The sequence below is a fragment of the Tigriopus californicus genome, chromosome 5, assembly GCF_007210705.1.
Source record: "Tigriopus californicus strain San Diego chromosome 5, Tcal_SD_v2.1, whole genome shotgun sequence".
In the NCBI taxonomy this organism is placed as follows: domain Eukaryota; kingdom Metazoa; phylum Arthropoda; class Copepoda; order Harpacticoida; family Harpacticidae; genus Tigriopus; species Tigriopus californicus.
The window spans coordinates 7,598,849-7,614,173 of record NC_081444.1 but is presented as its reverse complement, the minus strand read 5'-3'; the positions used below and the strand labels follow the sequence as shown (position 1 = coordinate 7,614,173).

At 42.9% G+C, this 15,325-nt stretch overlaps 3 protein-coding genes across 3 annotated transcripts in view; all 3 read left to right on the top strand.

The window, feature by feature from the left end:
• The window catches only part of LOC131880065 (ATP-sensitive inward rectifier potassium channel 12-like), a 2,457-nt gene extending 1,374 nt beyond the window's left edge, over positions 1 to 1,083 (top strand). Inside the window, exon 2 of the mRNA XM_059226568.1 lies at positions 234 to 1,083. Within this exon, the coding sequence (XP_059082551.1) occupies positions 234 to 945 (712 nt within the window). The 3' untranslated portion in view covers positions 946 to 1,083. The remainder of the gene's footprint in view (positions 1 to 233) is intronic.
• Positions 1,084 to 4,428: 3,345 nt separating this feature from the next.
• The window catches only part of LOC131881360 (dihydropyrimidinase-like), a gene marked incomplete in the record, with an annotated part of 11,271 nt that continues 374 nt past the window's right edge, over positions 4,429 to 15,325 (top strand). Inside the window, 6 exon segments of the mRNA XM_059228203.1 lie at positions 4,429 to 4,773; positions 12,352 to 12,444; positions 13,544 to 13,761; positions 13,989 to 14,077; positions 14,145 to 14,600; positions 14,686 to 15,285. Coding sequence (XP_059084186.1) covers positions 12,356 to 12,444; positions 13,544 to 13,761; positions 13,989 to 14,077; positions 14,145 to 14,600; positions 14,686 to 15,285 — 1,452 coding nt within the window.
• LOC131881359 (dihydropyrimidinase-like) lies at positions 8,242 to 11,102 on the top strand. The gene has a single exon (XM_059228202.1). It carries the CDS (start codon positions 8,752 to 8,754, stop codon positions 10,486 to 10,488), a length of 1,737 nt encoding a protein of 578 aa, XP_059084185.1. The 5' UTR covers positions 8,242 to 8,751; the 3' UTR covers positions 10,489 to 11,102.

Here is a 15,325-nt window from a genome sequence, read left to right as displayed (position 1 = left end):
CATTTTGCAGTTGTTTTCTACACTTTCACGAATTGAAAGAACAACTATTTCTAATTTGAACGTGACAAGAAAATATGCTTTCTTGATTTTATCCAAGGAGCGTACTCTACATACATACAATAACCATTTCTGGAATACTCATTCATTTCTTTTTATAGTTTTGCAAACTTTGCCCGTACCGTTTCATCTCTGTGGACCTGAAAACTGATGGCATTGGTTTAACTTCTTTTCAGTTACGGGTCTCGGCAGACCACGGAAGAATGCCCCAGTGCCATCATTGTCATGTGCATGCAAAGCGTGATTGGCGTGATCATCAGCGCGTGTATGGCCGGTATCGTATTCGCCAAATTGGCCAGGCCCAAAGGGCGTTCCCACACGGTAATGTTATCCAAGAATGCTGTCATATCGCAGAGAGATGGGGATCTCTATCTTTTCTTTCGAGTGGGAAACATGCGGAAGTCGCATCTAATCGAGGCTCATGTGAGGGCACAACTGATCCACTATCGCAAGATCACTCAAGAAGGCGTCCATGTGCAATTTGAGCACACTGAACTCAAGATAAGCTCACAAATGGGCTCAGAAGAGGATAGGGCTCTGCTCCATTGGCCCATTACATTCAGCCACAAGATCGATGAAGACAGTCCTCTTTACTCTTTTGGTCCCAAGGACTTACTTTCGGCTCGCTTTGAAATGATCGTTTCATTGGAAGGAATCGTAGAACCCACGGGAAATTCGGTCCAAGCGCGCTCGTCATACTTGCCGAATGAGATATTATGGGGCTATCGTTATGAGAATATGGTCAGCTACTCAAGACGTCGAGGCACTTACTTGGTCGATTGTTCCAATCTCAATGCGGTGGTTGAAGATAAAACCCCCAAGTTGTCCAAAAAACAAATGGATGCCTTGAAATTGGCTCGAGACAAAAGAAGTACCCAAAGCCCTTGAACACACCTGGCCGTGATATTCATTTTCTTCATGATCAGATCAGTGAGCGTGATTTCTTAATAATGCCAAAATTGTGATTTCCTCATTTGCTATATATTGTTCATTACCAGTAAATTGACTCTTACTGTTTTAGGGACATTGGGTTCAAAACTTTTTTGATCGAAAAAAAAAACCGCTCGACTTTTTCGTTCGATAGTAATGAGGATTACATTCCATGTAGCGGTTAGAAAAGGCGCCAAAAGAACAAAACCAAAAAAGACCTTTGGATGTTTTCTGACTCGGCAGAAAGGTATGCCGTTTCTTTGATCTAATTTATGTCTCTTCAGACAATCAAGCAAAACTAAGAAAAATAGATTCAAAAATAGACCGATTGAGAGCTTGTTTGAACTTGGTAGATATCGAATGAAAAATAGTCCAATTTCATTGTAGTATGTTTCAAATAAACAAAGAATACCCCTGTGTGGTGTACAAGCCAATAGTAAATTCAGGAACTTATGCGAAAGCTGCATCTTTTGTTAATTATTCAGAAGAATTGATGGGTTGTTTTTGGTTAATTTCCTGCTATTGGTGGTGACTGTGCACCCTCGGTAAAAACTAAAATATAATTTAATTTTTTTAAAGCTACAATTGGGGACATCTTTTGAAATCAGGGAACCAAGAAGAATGACATTGCTTTACTGGCACATTCATATCTAGTTCATAAAAAATAGCAAACTGAAACACGTTATTTTTTCCAGAAAGTTTCAAAATGCAGTTTTTCAGTTACATCGGTTCAAGGTCATCTAATTTCCAATATGATTATTTTGGTTTTTGTTTTCACGGGCTTTACTTACCGTTACAAGGAATGTAATCCAATCCCCAGTACTTTCAAAATGAAATGTTACATTTAGTCGATTTTTTAACTTGCTAATCTGTATCTGATAGTTGGTGTTAAACCACCACGGTTCATACGCGCATGACCTTAGCCCAATTACCAAATGCTTCAGTCAATACGATTTCTATTTAGAGTAAAAATAATATTTTCTTAAATTGTAGTAAACGATAGAAAAGAGTAAACAAAACTTACAAATATGTTCGTGGCGCACGCTCACGAGAGAAACTAAATTATAAATGAGCACAAAAGTTTGAGACAAACCAGAGCCAACACAAATCATATTTCAAGAAATGACGTTAGTTAAAAGAAGGGTCAAGATTGGTATTAATAATTGATCTGTCGACGAATTTGAGTTGGCAGACCGAGTTAGCCCTTGAACGTAGAACGATTGATCTGAAGTCCCATTTAAAAAAATTGTCCAAGTCAGATTTGAAATATGCTACCAGATCAACAGCATCCAAGTGCGCCCTGCGGGCGTTAGAGGGAAGCAAATTGAACAATGAAGTAGCCGTAGAGAGAGGAGAGGAGGATTTATTTCATTGTTTTAACTAGCCTGGATTTTTGAGGGCTTGAACGTGCTCGCAAAATGCGCATAAAGCCTCTACGGTTCCTAGCATTGACACTAAACCAGGGTTGAGACAAGGCTCATGAATACTTCTGAAAACGCACAGAATCAGATACCTTCCGTGCCCTCTCTGAATACTGTACAGTACTCGCATGATCGCATGGAGTGGTAAAGAACGGAGGACACATAGATCGAGCAAAAGTTCAGATGGAGGTGTATTTCGCAAAAAGACAAGCTCGCAAGTAAACGCCAAGTGTAACTCGCATGACAACATAACAACATACCTAGTAACAACTTTATTAATCTCTCCCAATGCGAGAGATATATCCAACTACACGTTCGAAAAGCTTGCCCTACCTTTAACTGGGTATTCTCATCGAACTTTCCATACTTGTGAAGGACCACACCTTGTGAAGGGCCCAATGATCCAATGTTTAAAGGCTCAACTGGCCCAAGGGTCATGCAGCGGTATTTCATTCCGTTCACGGTCATATTACTCTCGATGATCCAAGAATAGATTCGATCTAGGACCTCCAACAGACAACCGGAATTTTGACCATTCCTGCCACACACTAATTTCTATCATCAGCATAAGAAGGGACACTGACATAGCCACTAAGCTTCTGAAGTGAAGCAATGGAGATGATGAAAAGGAGTTGCCCTAATGTGGAGCCCTGAGGAACACCCGATTTGACATTATATATGCCACGAAAGGATCCCCTGACATTCTCTAATTGCTTCCTTCAAGAAAAGAAATTTCTTAACCAATTGAGAGCCTTGGCTTGGATCCCAATCTCATGGAGGCTGTCAAGTAAAACGCCTTGGCAAAGTCGAGATGGACTACATCGATCTCTCTAGTCCTTCAATGACCTGCTCTGTATGATCAGATGGAAGGGCATGTTCTATCTGTTGAAATTACTGGTTCAAGTACATCCTACTTTTTTTACTTTTTTATGACAAGCGGCAGCTGGATGAACAGTTCATTAACATCTTAGAAGCATTTTCCATTGCATCAACCGATTTAATACTGAACTGAAAATTTGGTCCAATCTTTTTTAAAACGGCATTGATTTTCATAAAATTGCAGCAGAATGCATAGCAAAGTGCATTTTCTTAAGCGTTATAAATAGGTATTGATTGAAATTTATGCATTTGTTATGCACTCTGAGTGACATGATATACTATTTGAGGTAAAATATAGCATCATACACATGACCAAGAATATCTCATCAATGTTCATGGGATCGAACATGTATTTGATTACGTAAGAAGTTATCGCCAGGGTGCCCTGAGCCCATTCGATGGCCAAATATGACGAAAATTGGACCATGGAATTGCTCCTGACTTTCGCAATACTACATAAATTGTTCCCTTTGATTTACCAATATAAAGAAAAAGCTCTTCTCGAATTCGACATAATTTTGGAAATATCTACCCTTTTTGTAAATATTTCCAATATCGGCTTAATCCACTTTGAAGGATCCCTGATGGATTTTTTTTATTCAAATAAACATTTTTTTCCTTAAAATGAATAAAAGTGTGAGCAAGAGGTCTGAGACAGAACGAGTCATGCCACCACACTTTGAGTGCCTCTCAAGTATTGTGATATGTACAGTACAAAATATGTCATTCATCAAGTCGAGGCAGCAAGTTCTACAATAGCAGCAGTACGACATCTTTTCACTTTTTTCTTCCACTCACTCTCAGGTGAGAGTGTACCGTAGGCCCTGCTCATTTGAACAATGACAATCCACGAAATCTAGAGTGCTGCATACAGTGGTGCTCACATGTGCATGAGTCATTCAAAAGAGCATGGTTCCATCCACCGTGACTGACGACCAACCGAACAACCAACGCACCATTTTCCGACTATCCACTGAAGATCTACGGGACGCACAATGCAACCAGTTAAAAACAAGGGATGTCGCCAAGAAGGCCAGTAGTGTACTGCCAAAAGAGTCCAGCCTTACATTGAGTAGTAACAGCAGTAGCAGCAATAACAACAGTTGTAGTACTCTCACAGGTATTCGCCGTCGGAACTCGCCCAGAGAAACTGAACTACCTTTGTCGCATTTGCACCGGCTGAAACCGGCGCGGTTGTGATGGTGGGGTGCTGAATGGAATGGTGGTGCTCAGGTGATTTCCCCCTTCCATATTTCCTGACTACCTTGATTGTGTGGAAGACGCAGAACGAGACGACGAGGAAAGAAATACTACAGAAAACACCTGTTGATTGTTCTCAACCAAATCTGGGCCTCAAACAACATCTTGAAGTTGTGGTTTAGTCCATTAGATTGTGTGTGAAATACTCGAAACATTGTCCATCTGCAGCCTCCTCCTATTGGTTTCAATTCAAAGTGGTCGGCTTGATTCGCAATCATCAATCAACGTAAGTGAAGCAAATCCTCGCTCAATCAAACCAATGGTTGGGTTCACTAATGACAAATGGTGGCAGATATTGGATATAAATAGTACCTGGATAGAGGAAGCTAACACTCCAATAACAATGATTGATTAATTGCTTTGGGAGAAGAGATTTTTTCTTGCAAATTAGATTATGCTAAATATGGAATTTGGACGATTTGACATGCAATGCAAGGGAAAGGAAAAATATCGTTATTAAAGAGCTTAATCCGTTTCGCCAATTTCGCATTCGTGATGTGGAGCTTTAGATGAAAAAAAATGTAAAGTTTCTATTGTCACTCGACGAAGAATTGCATCGAAATCTCACATAACCTCGAATTAATAAAAAAGGGAAAATAGTTTTAATAGAGGAAATAGGATGCGTAACTATAGTTTTCAAAACCTACGCAAATGATACCAAATCTAATTCAAGAGAAAGTATTTCAATTAACTGATTTTTCCAATGTTGGGCATCAAAACGGTTAACATATTTCCTGAAGGTTTTAAACAAATCTAGTGTAGCTAATGGCGATCGAGGGTTGCCATATGGAGGCCTTTTTCACATTAAAGACCTCATGGGTACATCTAAATTAGGGTATACATATGGGATTGCATGTCTCGGTCGTCTCTTTCTACCTTTTAACATACTCTAGAATAAATCTCAGATTATAATTGTATTACGTCATGCACAAGTGTTGTTCTCCTCTTTATTTCGAATGCGCTTTGGAAAGAACAGTTTTTACAAGATATGTTTTTGTTTCGTGATGAAAAGAAATTTAATTTCTTTCAAGTTTCTTGATATAAAATTAGCCCTTTCACGCCCAAATTCATCTCTCCACTCCTAGCTGAAAGGCGATCTTTAGGACCATTAAGATCAGAAGACAGCCAGAGCTGTTAAGAAAGGGATTATACATACAGGGCCAACTGGTATCAAGTTTACAACATTTTTTACAATCTTCATGAACACGAAATGTTTACAGGGAATCGGGAAAACTTCAATCTCATTAGAAAAAAAATCACCCAAAACAATCCACAATTCATGAAAATTGTCATAAATTGCAACAGGATTGAAACTTTTCCCTTGAAATGTCTGAAATTGAATAAAAAAAATAAACATTGATAAGTTGGTGATACCGTGCAAAACTTATTAATGCAATCAAGTTGCAGAGGAATCGGGAAAATTTGGAACTTTTGTCTTGCCCTAGTCATCAATTTATTTAAGGATCAAACAGAGATTACCTTGGGCTGCGACAATAAGGCTCTTAGGTCTGCCTTGATAAAAAAAACTATTCTAAAGAAAGTTTGGCAATACATGATCATCCTAGGTGATTTGAGCTGCTAGTTATCAAATAAGATATTGCTCCCTTCATAGGGCAAGCCCTAGTGAACGCCTTCATGAACAACTGACGTTATTCCATGGAGTATAATCAAAGACAACATGTCAAGCCAAGCCACACTGTCCATGCATTGAATTTTGATATTTCTTCCATTTTACATGCTTGTCTAAGCAAATAGCATTGTGATATTGAGCCGATTTGTTTGTGCATTCACCAAATTACACCAAACATGTTCATTTTCTTGGGTTTTGTAACACTCAGGGTGTCGGACCACATTTTTCCTTGAATTTCGTTCCCTTGACATGCCCTATTGATTGGAATTTACAATTGCTATCAATGTTTGAAGCAAATAAAACCTATGCATTTACTTGTTAAGCCCGCTTGGAGAATCTACTGCAATGATCCTTGATCGTGAATCTAAGAATACGTTTTTTAAATCTATGTTCTCATGATTTGCATTAAAGAGCCAGAGAATAGAACCAATTGCAAAGATTTTAAATACTGAGTGACATCCATCAATGTGGGAGAATTCCGAACGAATGGAATCATTTCCTCCCACCGTGTGGTCAACACGATCCCACTCATCATCGCTCGACTAGAAAATTGATTCCAAACGTTTCTCAAATTACACATTTTTAGTGGTTACTTGGGATTTGACAGTTCTTGTTGACAATGTTCAATTTGGCCGTAACGTTAATCGGATGTAATAAGAAAGGGAGCCGCCATTTTCTTGCTTGGCACACACACCACTCAATTGATCCGCGATCATGAACCATGAATACATTTGAGCACGAATGGGAAAACAAGACACAAAGAAGAGGTGGGATTGACAAATTTCCCACTACTTGTTCACTAGCTCTATTGAAGAGAAGAATGAAACATGCGAGCTACTTACAAGAAGTACAGTACCGAAAGCAGAATACTTTATGACGGCCAAGAGATTTTTCCATTTTTTCCTCAACGATTAGCCTGGGAAAGTGCAATCACATGGCGGTAGTTTACATTATAATGGAACGAATAATCATCAGAAGAGCAGCTCAAAGTAGTATCAAATGAATTCGACGCGACCGCCTTTTCTCCTGGTGTCGGTTTTGGAAAGCGAACAACCCGGACCAACCCAAGCAATTTGGTGTGCACAGTAAGTCGTACCTCCGTTAGACTGACTTGTTTAAAGAACTCAAGCATGACCGGATATCTGATGCAAAACGAGACACATAACCCGAGCCGCCTACTCTATATACGGTAGAAGCCATTGGAACAACAAATAATTGTCATCCTGATACCATTTTTTGTCATCACCTGTTGTGATGAAGCTAATCATTCGCTTGGTTGTGCTTCATAATATGCGTGCTTCCCGAGGAGATTTTTTTGTAGAATCATATTTTAATTTTACACTCCGAAATATTTGACGTGGAAAGCACGATACGGATATGAGTCTGTCATTCCAGACTGTTGGATAACTAGATGGAGTGTTCTCTAAACAGAATGCAAGCCTCATTTCACGCCAACACTCTCGGCAGATCAGGAAGATGAATAATATTCCCTGAAGGAGCAACTTGATTTGGAAAACAAGAAGGGGTTTGTTTAGATGTAGTAGACTTCTTGACTGCCTTGCTTGCACCGTCTCCCAAAACTCATCCTGACATTCTCCTCCTCAGCAATGAACTGAGCCACCAAACATAGGTAGTAATTGCACTTCGATGTATGCATGCTCCAGAACACGAAGGCATTTTGGGCGCAAGTCAAGCGGTTAGTATTTTTCAAACGGACTCGGAAATCGATCTCCTAGGATGAGAGCTTAAACGAAGTCGAGGGTGAGATTGGTCACCAAGAAATGCTTTGACATATTCAATTCTCAAGTTCCAATTTCAAGCGATGAATGAGCAAAGTAATTGGAGGAAGGGGAAGCTCGACACGTCCTTCGCCTTCGGTTCTTTTGTGCCCGGAACACGAGTCTAGCACTTGGAAACGTACAAGTGACCTACTCTCGTCAGCTTTTATTGATCAATCCACTTGGTGTGTCCTGACTGTTCCACTTTATCATCATCGCCCCACCCAGTTCCACCGATTCTCCCCCTTCATCCCTGTTGTTCTTTACCTCGTCGAGGTTCCGGGGTAACGTGGAAACGCCTCGGTCGCCGGCTGGCTTCCTCATTTCCCGCCGTTTCGAGCCTGCCCCCTCATTTGCTCTTTCTCTGGATTTTGCCATGGACTCCTAAGCTCTATGCCCACTGTGCCATCCACCGGTGGCTCCTTTTGCTTCAGCTCTGCAGAGCTCTGAAGCTCGGATCCGTGGAGTTCTGGTTGCATGACTCGCTTCGTTGTTCATTCCTTCGTTCGATGGAGTGAGAGCGGTCTAAACGAAGCAAAAGGGGGCTGAGGCCTCGACGACCGACCGACACACGTCCAACTCAGTACTATAGAACGGAGGAGGAGATTGTGGAAGGAGTGAGAGAGGAGAAGCTGATTATCGATCGAGGCGTAGCTGTGCTCTTTGGTCTTTGGCTAAACAGAGTTCGGTATTTGAAATTCGAGTGTATCTTCGGACATCCAGTCCTGTGCGAGATCTTCGGCCGTACACACCCGGTGAAGACTTGTCCGGTCTTTGACTGAGAGACGTTCCAATCATGGTCACTCCGGTGAAGAAGGTCCCTATCCATCTCCAGAGTGCTCAATGCCGGCTCTTGATCAAGAACGGAAAAGTAGTCAATGAAGACGGCATAGAACAAGTGGATGTGTATATTGAGGATGCCAGGATTAAGCAGATGGGCAACCATCTCATTATCCCGGGTGGAACACGAGTTATCGATGCCGCGGGAAAGTTCATCCTGCCCGGTGGAGTGGATGCCAATGTCCACTTTCAAAAGCCCTTCGCCGGGGTGACAGAATCGGTGGATAACTTTTATCGAGGAACCCGAGCTGCCTTGATTGGTGGCACAACCACCATCATTGATTGTGTGATCCCGGATGATTCCGAGGAATCTCTCATCGATGCCTTCAACAAATGGAAAGGTTGGGCCGAGGACAAGGTATGCTGCGATTATGCCCTGAGAGTGGCATTACCCGGTGGGGAATTGACCGAGTCTAAAAAGCAGGAAATGGAAACTCTGACGGGAGAAGAATTTGGGGTCAACACGTTTCATCTTGCTATGTCTGGGAAGGCCAAAATGTCAGATCTGGATTTGATTGAAGCGTTCCAGCACTGCCGTACTATTGGGGCGTTGGCTCAGGTACACCCCGAATCAGGCGAACTTATTGCCCGGGAAGAGAGATCGCTTTTAGCCCGCGGGATCACGGGGCCAGAGGGGTTTGCCATGGCTCATTCCGAGTTGGCAGAGGAAGAGGCCACCATGCGAGCCACTACATTGGCCAACCAAGTGGGTTGCCCAATCTATGTTGGGCCTGTTATGAGCCTGTTGGCTGCCGAGATCATTCAAAGGAAGAAACGAAGAGGTCAAGTGCTGTTCGCTGAAACCACACCAGGAGCTTTAGCTTCCACTGGCGAGGATTATTGGAACCAATGTTGGCGCCATGCCGCGGGATTTGTGTGTGCTCCACCAATCCGGCGAGGCCAGCACGAGGCTCTCCTTCAGTTTGCATGTCAGGGAGAGAATGATGGGTTCGATTGCATTGCCAGTGACCATTGCACCTTTAACGGCAAACAAAAGGCTTTTGGGAAAGACGACTTCACCAAAATTCCCACTGGCGTGAATGGGGCTGAATCGAGAATGTCGGTTTTGTGGGAGAAAGCCGTTCATTCGGGAAAAATGGATCCAACTCTGTTTGTGGCTCTTACCAGCAGCATTCCGGCCAAACTTTTCAATCTATATCCATCCAAAGGCCGTATAGAGGTGGGTGCTGACGCGGATGTGTTGATTTGGGATCCTGAAAGCACGTACGTCATTTCTGCCAAGGATCATCAACTTAAAGTCGACTTCAATATTTTAGAAGGCATGATTTGCCATGGCAAAGCCGATACCGTGATCAGTCAAGGCCGCGTTAGCGTCGATGATGGACAGATTCGGGTGATGCAAGGTGCCGGAAGATTTCTACCGCTCCCACCGTTCGCCAAGCATGTTTACGACAAAGTGACTGCCAAAGAGGAGGCGGATAATCACTTCCCCACGGGGGTGGCCCGTACAGAAACTGATATGGCCATCATGAACGGGGGCGATATCCCTCCTCCCACGCCCCCAAAGCAAGACCAGGCTGAACCGGCCCCGAGTCAACAACAAACTACTTTCGACCTCCGATCTCATCCAGATGTCCCTGATTTCGATAGCTCTGCACGGAGCAGTCCTCAACGATCCTCGGTGCGAGTTCGAGCTCCACCGGGAGGTAAATCCTGTGGTGGTTTCTGGTAGAGACATTGCCCACCTGCCAATTATCACACCTATCGCAAAGTCTTGCTCTTTCCTCGCAATTTCGTGCACACCCTCCCAGAGGATGAGACTAGCATTGGACAATTCTATTGATGGATTAATTAGCCAAGTCATCTTAGTGCGCAGCACGCAAAAGTAATTCGTGATCGATGTCATCGTCGTCGACGAGGGAAAAGATGCTCTCGTGAGCGATGAGTAGAGTTCAACTGGAGCAACACCGACACAACAGTTGTACTGCTATAGAAAGTGAATCAAGCGTGCTTGCGTACGTGTGTGCTAGATGGTTGGATGGATGGATGGATGGATGGATGGATGGATGGCTAGTTGGTTGGCTGGAAGAGGAGGCCTTTAAATTTCATTTGCTTTGTTTCCCATTCGTTTCAATCTAGTGTGTCAAATGCTCCTTGAAAATGTATTACGTAGAATAGAGCAGAATCTCGAGCCCAGCAAGAAGGGCAACAACAGCCGGAAGACAGAAAAAATACGAAATCGAGTCATTTGGTTTTATCAGTCTAGTTTCATTTGAGTGCTTCCATTATTACCAATCTTTATCATTTCAAATCAGAATAATGAATAAAATCATTCTCTATTGTGGAGCGTCTTGCAATCTCTCCGAACATGATCACTCTCCAACCAACGTGATCCAGTTCGCTCACATTTAAATCTTTTCATCACCGCTCTCAAGATGTAACAAGATCGTTGGTAGGCCTCTTTGAACTAAAGAAGCGATTCTCATCTCATGAAAACGACTCGTGCGACAATTGTCACAACGGCTAACTGTCAAGCCCTCAGATATCTTACTTTCCTCATGAAAAATCATGACAGAACTCCAACCACAACGGAAGTCTCCAGTCAGTACTTAGTCAGTCAGTCATTGCTTGTGTAATCCCTGGGATTTTCTCGTCAAGTTTCTGCTCAGCTGATATGCCGCTCAGTCACTCATTTCAGGACGAAAAGCACGAATTCGAGAAACTCGTTGGGAACAATGCAATTTTTTTGCATTCGTTCCGCCACAAGGGATAGAAGGGTAGTTAACGGTCCCGCCAATTTTGGATCCAATTACAGTTTTGGCGGAGATAATAATGATGATTATTTGTAGAGGATGAAGAGATGAAACATAAGTACTGGGCTGCGAGTAAATAAAGCACTCGCAGAAATCAAAACCTGGACAATTAAATCGCTCGTTGGTGCTATGACAATCCAATTGAGAGAGATTGAGTATTTCTTTCATGTACGATCAAAATATATCAAGCGATCCCTGCAAAGTGACAGATTCTAAAGAGAAATGAACCGTGATCTATTTTAAACAAATGACTTCAAGCACTTCGGATATGAACCGCATCACAATGTTTCATTCGGAACACTGCTTTTCCCTCCAATGGCTGGACAATTCACGGCACGAGGCGATTACAGGATTAATGACTGTCGAGGATCTCTTACCGTGGTACGCTTTTGTGTCTATAAGACAGAATTAGCACTTGAAGAAGGAAGCAATTATTTCCTATGAGTGCTTTTCCTAATGCTCATCCATCTAGAGCACACATCACTAATATCAAGCAGAAATGAGTCCGTAACGAGGCAAGTTCTGGTGGAAAATATGCAGCCCGACGATGAGTAATGATAAAATATTTTGATCGATGAAGAAAACTAGTCTTTTGGACACTTGGCAATTCAAGTACTATTCAGTACGTATCCGTACACTTGTCATAAATGCTTCTGAAAACATATCCCCACACAGTGGGAGAATCTTCAAGCCAGTTTTGTCGATTAGCTAATACTTGAATTTGTTAGCAATACGCTCGGCGTCAAAGTTTTCACAACAGTTTTCATTTGGATCTTCAACAGGAAAATGGGCGATTCTCAATTCGTTCTCATTCAAGGAGGAACCGTGGTCAACGCCAATGAATCCATCAGGGCCGATGTTCTGGTTGAGGACGGGTAAGTTAGGACGACAAACAGTATGCAGATTGCATGTCTCTCCTTCTAACATATTTGAAGATTATGGGCAACCTTGCAGCCGACGTTGTCTTGTTTTTACCTCGTCGCAATTTAGCCACCTTAAAAAACCGAGCAAGTTGTTTCAAGGCAATGAGTGAATGACCCAGTCCCTAAGCTAGCACTGGAAATGGGCCATTGTGTGAAACTCGGGCTTCAAAATTACGACCATAGCAGGGTACTTCTATTGGGTTGGATGGATTGCTGAAATAGCTCTTTTCTTTGCTTAAGGCAAACTCGCAAGACCTGAAATAAGTGATCCTTTAATGTCCTCCTGGCAATCCGATCAATTAGAGGCATTTTTCGCCATTCAGAGCATCAAGACAAGAACTTGCCCTTCCAACAATGGTATGAAAGGTGTTCGAAAGTGGCCAAGCACAGGTGCACGTGTGTCTGTGAGTGAGTGAGTGAGTGTGTTTTCAGCATCGGTTGACTGGCAGCATTGATCGTTTTTTCCTCGTCAAACCGAGACATGTCTTTGATGAAAAGGGGCATGCTAAATTTGAGAAAAGCCTTACAAGGCCATCACCATTTTGCATGTCGCTCATCGCGTACGTCTTTTCAACTCCCAACACCATTGGCATACTTGATTGGTATTCACCCACCATTCACACTTTCCAGCCTCTCAATTCCACACTTCTTGAAGAATCAACCCCCATCTAGTAACTCCAACACGGCTGAATGATCTCTGTAAACGTGGTTTAAACATCAGCTCACAATACAAAAAGCTGCTAAGGTCCATCCAATCGAGATTGAAGATGGTGGAAGATGAGAAACAAGATTAGAGGAGTGGCAGTGTTCTTTTCCACTCCATTGCCACCTTCCTCTTAAAAGTCGTGATTTGTCTCATAAAGGGCGTCAAACCGACAAGCTGATTAAAGCCAATGAATACGCCGAGAAAGTACATAGCTTGTTCCATGAATGCGAGCAATTGAGTAGAATTGGATCTTGATCGACTCTCTTCGGGTGCCATCAGCATGAGAGCCCTAAAGAAAGTCAATGAAGTAATCACAACGTCTCCTTACACGACCTTTAATTTCAGGATCATTCGGAAAGTTGGTGAAAACCTGAGCGCTCCTGAAGGGGCTCGAGTGATCAATGCAGAGGGGAAGATGGTCATGCCAGGGGGAATTGACACCCACACGCATTGCCAAATGCCGTTTATGGGAACCCAAGCCGTTGATGACTTTTATATTGGCACGAAAGCCGCCTTAGCGGGGGGGACAACCATGATCATTGATTTTATCATCCCCCAGAAAGGTGAGTACACGCACTTACTGGACTTAGTACAAAATTCTTGAAAATCGGTTCCAATTGTTGTTTTAAGACGATTTTGTACTTTTGGCTGGCAAATCTAAGCGCGTCTAAAAAAAACAATGAGAACCTTTTCCGTGGAGGTGAGGGTGTCTTGATATGACTTTTATTTTTCTGTGAATACTTCTAGATACGTCTCTTTCATTGAAGACTTTCCCAATTCATCTTTGCAGGTGAAAAGCTCGCTGATGCATACAAGAAGTGGAAAACATGGGCTGAAGAAAAAGTTTGCTGCGATTACAGCTTTCATATGGCCATTACGGTACAGAATTGGCTAAATAAAACGATATAAGTAGATTTACAACCCTCGGACAACTCTTCAATTTCAGCATTGGGATGAAAGTGTGCGTAAGGATATGCGTTTGATGTCCACCGAGGAGTACGGAATCAACTCGTTTAAAATGTTCATGGCTTACAAGGACGTGTTCATGTTACAAGATCACGAGATGTTGGAGGTGTTCAAGACTTGCCGGGAGATTGGGGCTATTGGCCAGGTTCATGCAGAGAACGGCGATGTCATTGAGGAGAACCAGAAGCGACTGCTGGCCATGGGTATCACTGGTCCAGAGGGTCATCCTCTCTCTCGACCTGAAGAAGTTGAAGCGGAGGCCGTCCTTCGTGCTTGTGTCATTTCTAATCAAGTCAAGTGTCCACTTTATGTGGTTCATGTAATGAGCAAATCTGCTGCAGAGATCATTATGACCAAGAGGAAGGAAGGTGCAGTCATCTTCGGAGAGCCTATTGCGGCGTCTTTGGCTTGCAATGGCACCCATTATTGGCACAAGGTGAGTTGAGCACTTATCGGCGATGATCTATACTGTTGGTGGGCGAAATGTGTTCTTAAGCAACAGTACAACTTTCGTGTTTTAGTGTTGGAGACACGCTGCTGCCTATGTTTTAAGCCCACCTTTGCGAGAGGATGAAGGCACTCCCGATTACCTCATGGATCTTTTGGCTCAAGGACACCTCCAATGCACGGGAACTGACAATTGCACGTTCAATTCAAGCCAGAAGGCTAGAGGTATCAACGATTTTACCAAGATTCCCAATGGAGTCAATGGCTTGGAGGATCGGATGAGTGTGATCTGGGAGAAAGGCGTTTGGAGTGGCAAAATGAGCCCAGAACGATTTGTGGATGTCACCAGTACGACAGCCGCCAGGATCTTCAACATATATCCTCAGAAGGGCGTGATTGCTCCAGGCTCAGATGCCGATATCCTCGTTTGGGATCCTGACCGCACTCGCACCATTTCTGCCGAGACTCACCATCATGCCGTGGATTTTAACATTTTTGAAGGTATGACCGTCCATGGCGTGGCTGAAGTGGTTCTGACCAATGGCAAAGTGGTGGTTGAGAATGGAGAGGTGAATGTTACCCAAGGTTCCGGCAAGTTTGTACCCAATTTACCCCACTCTCCCTACGTCTATGATTTGGTGCGCACCAATGAGAATATTCGGATTGCCAAGGAGGTCAAAGTCGAACGATCCGCTGAAGATATGTTTGTGGACA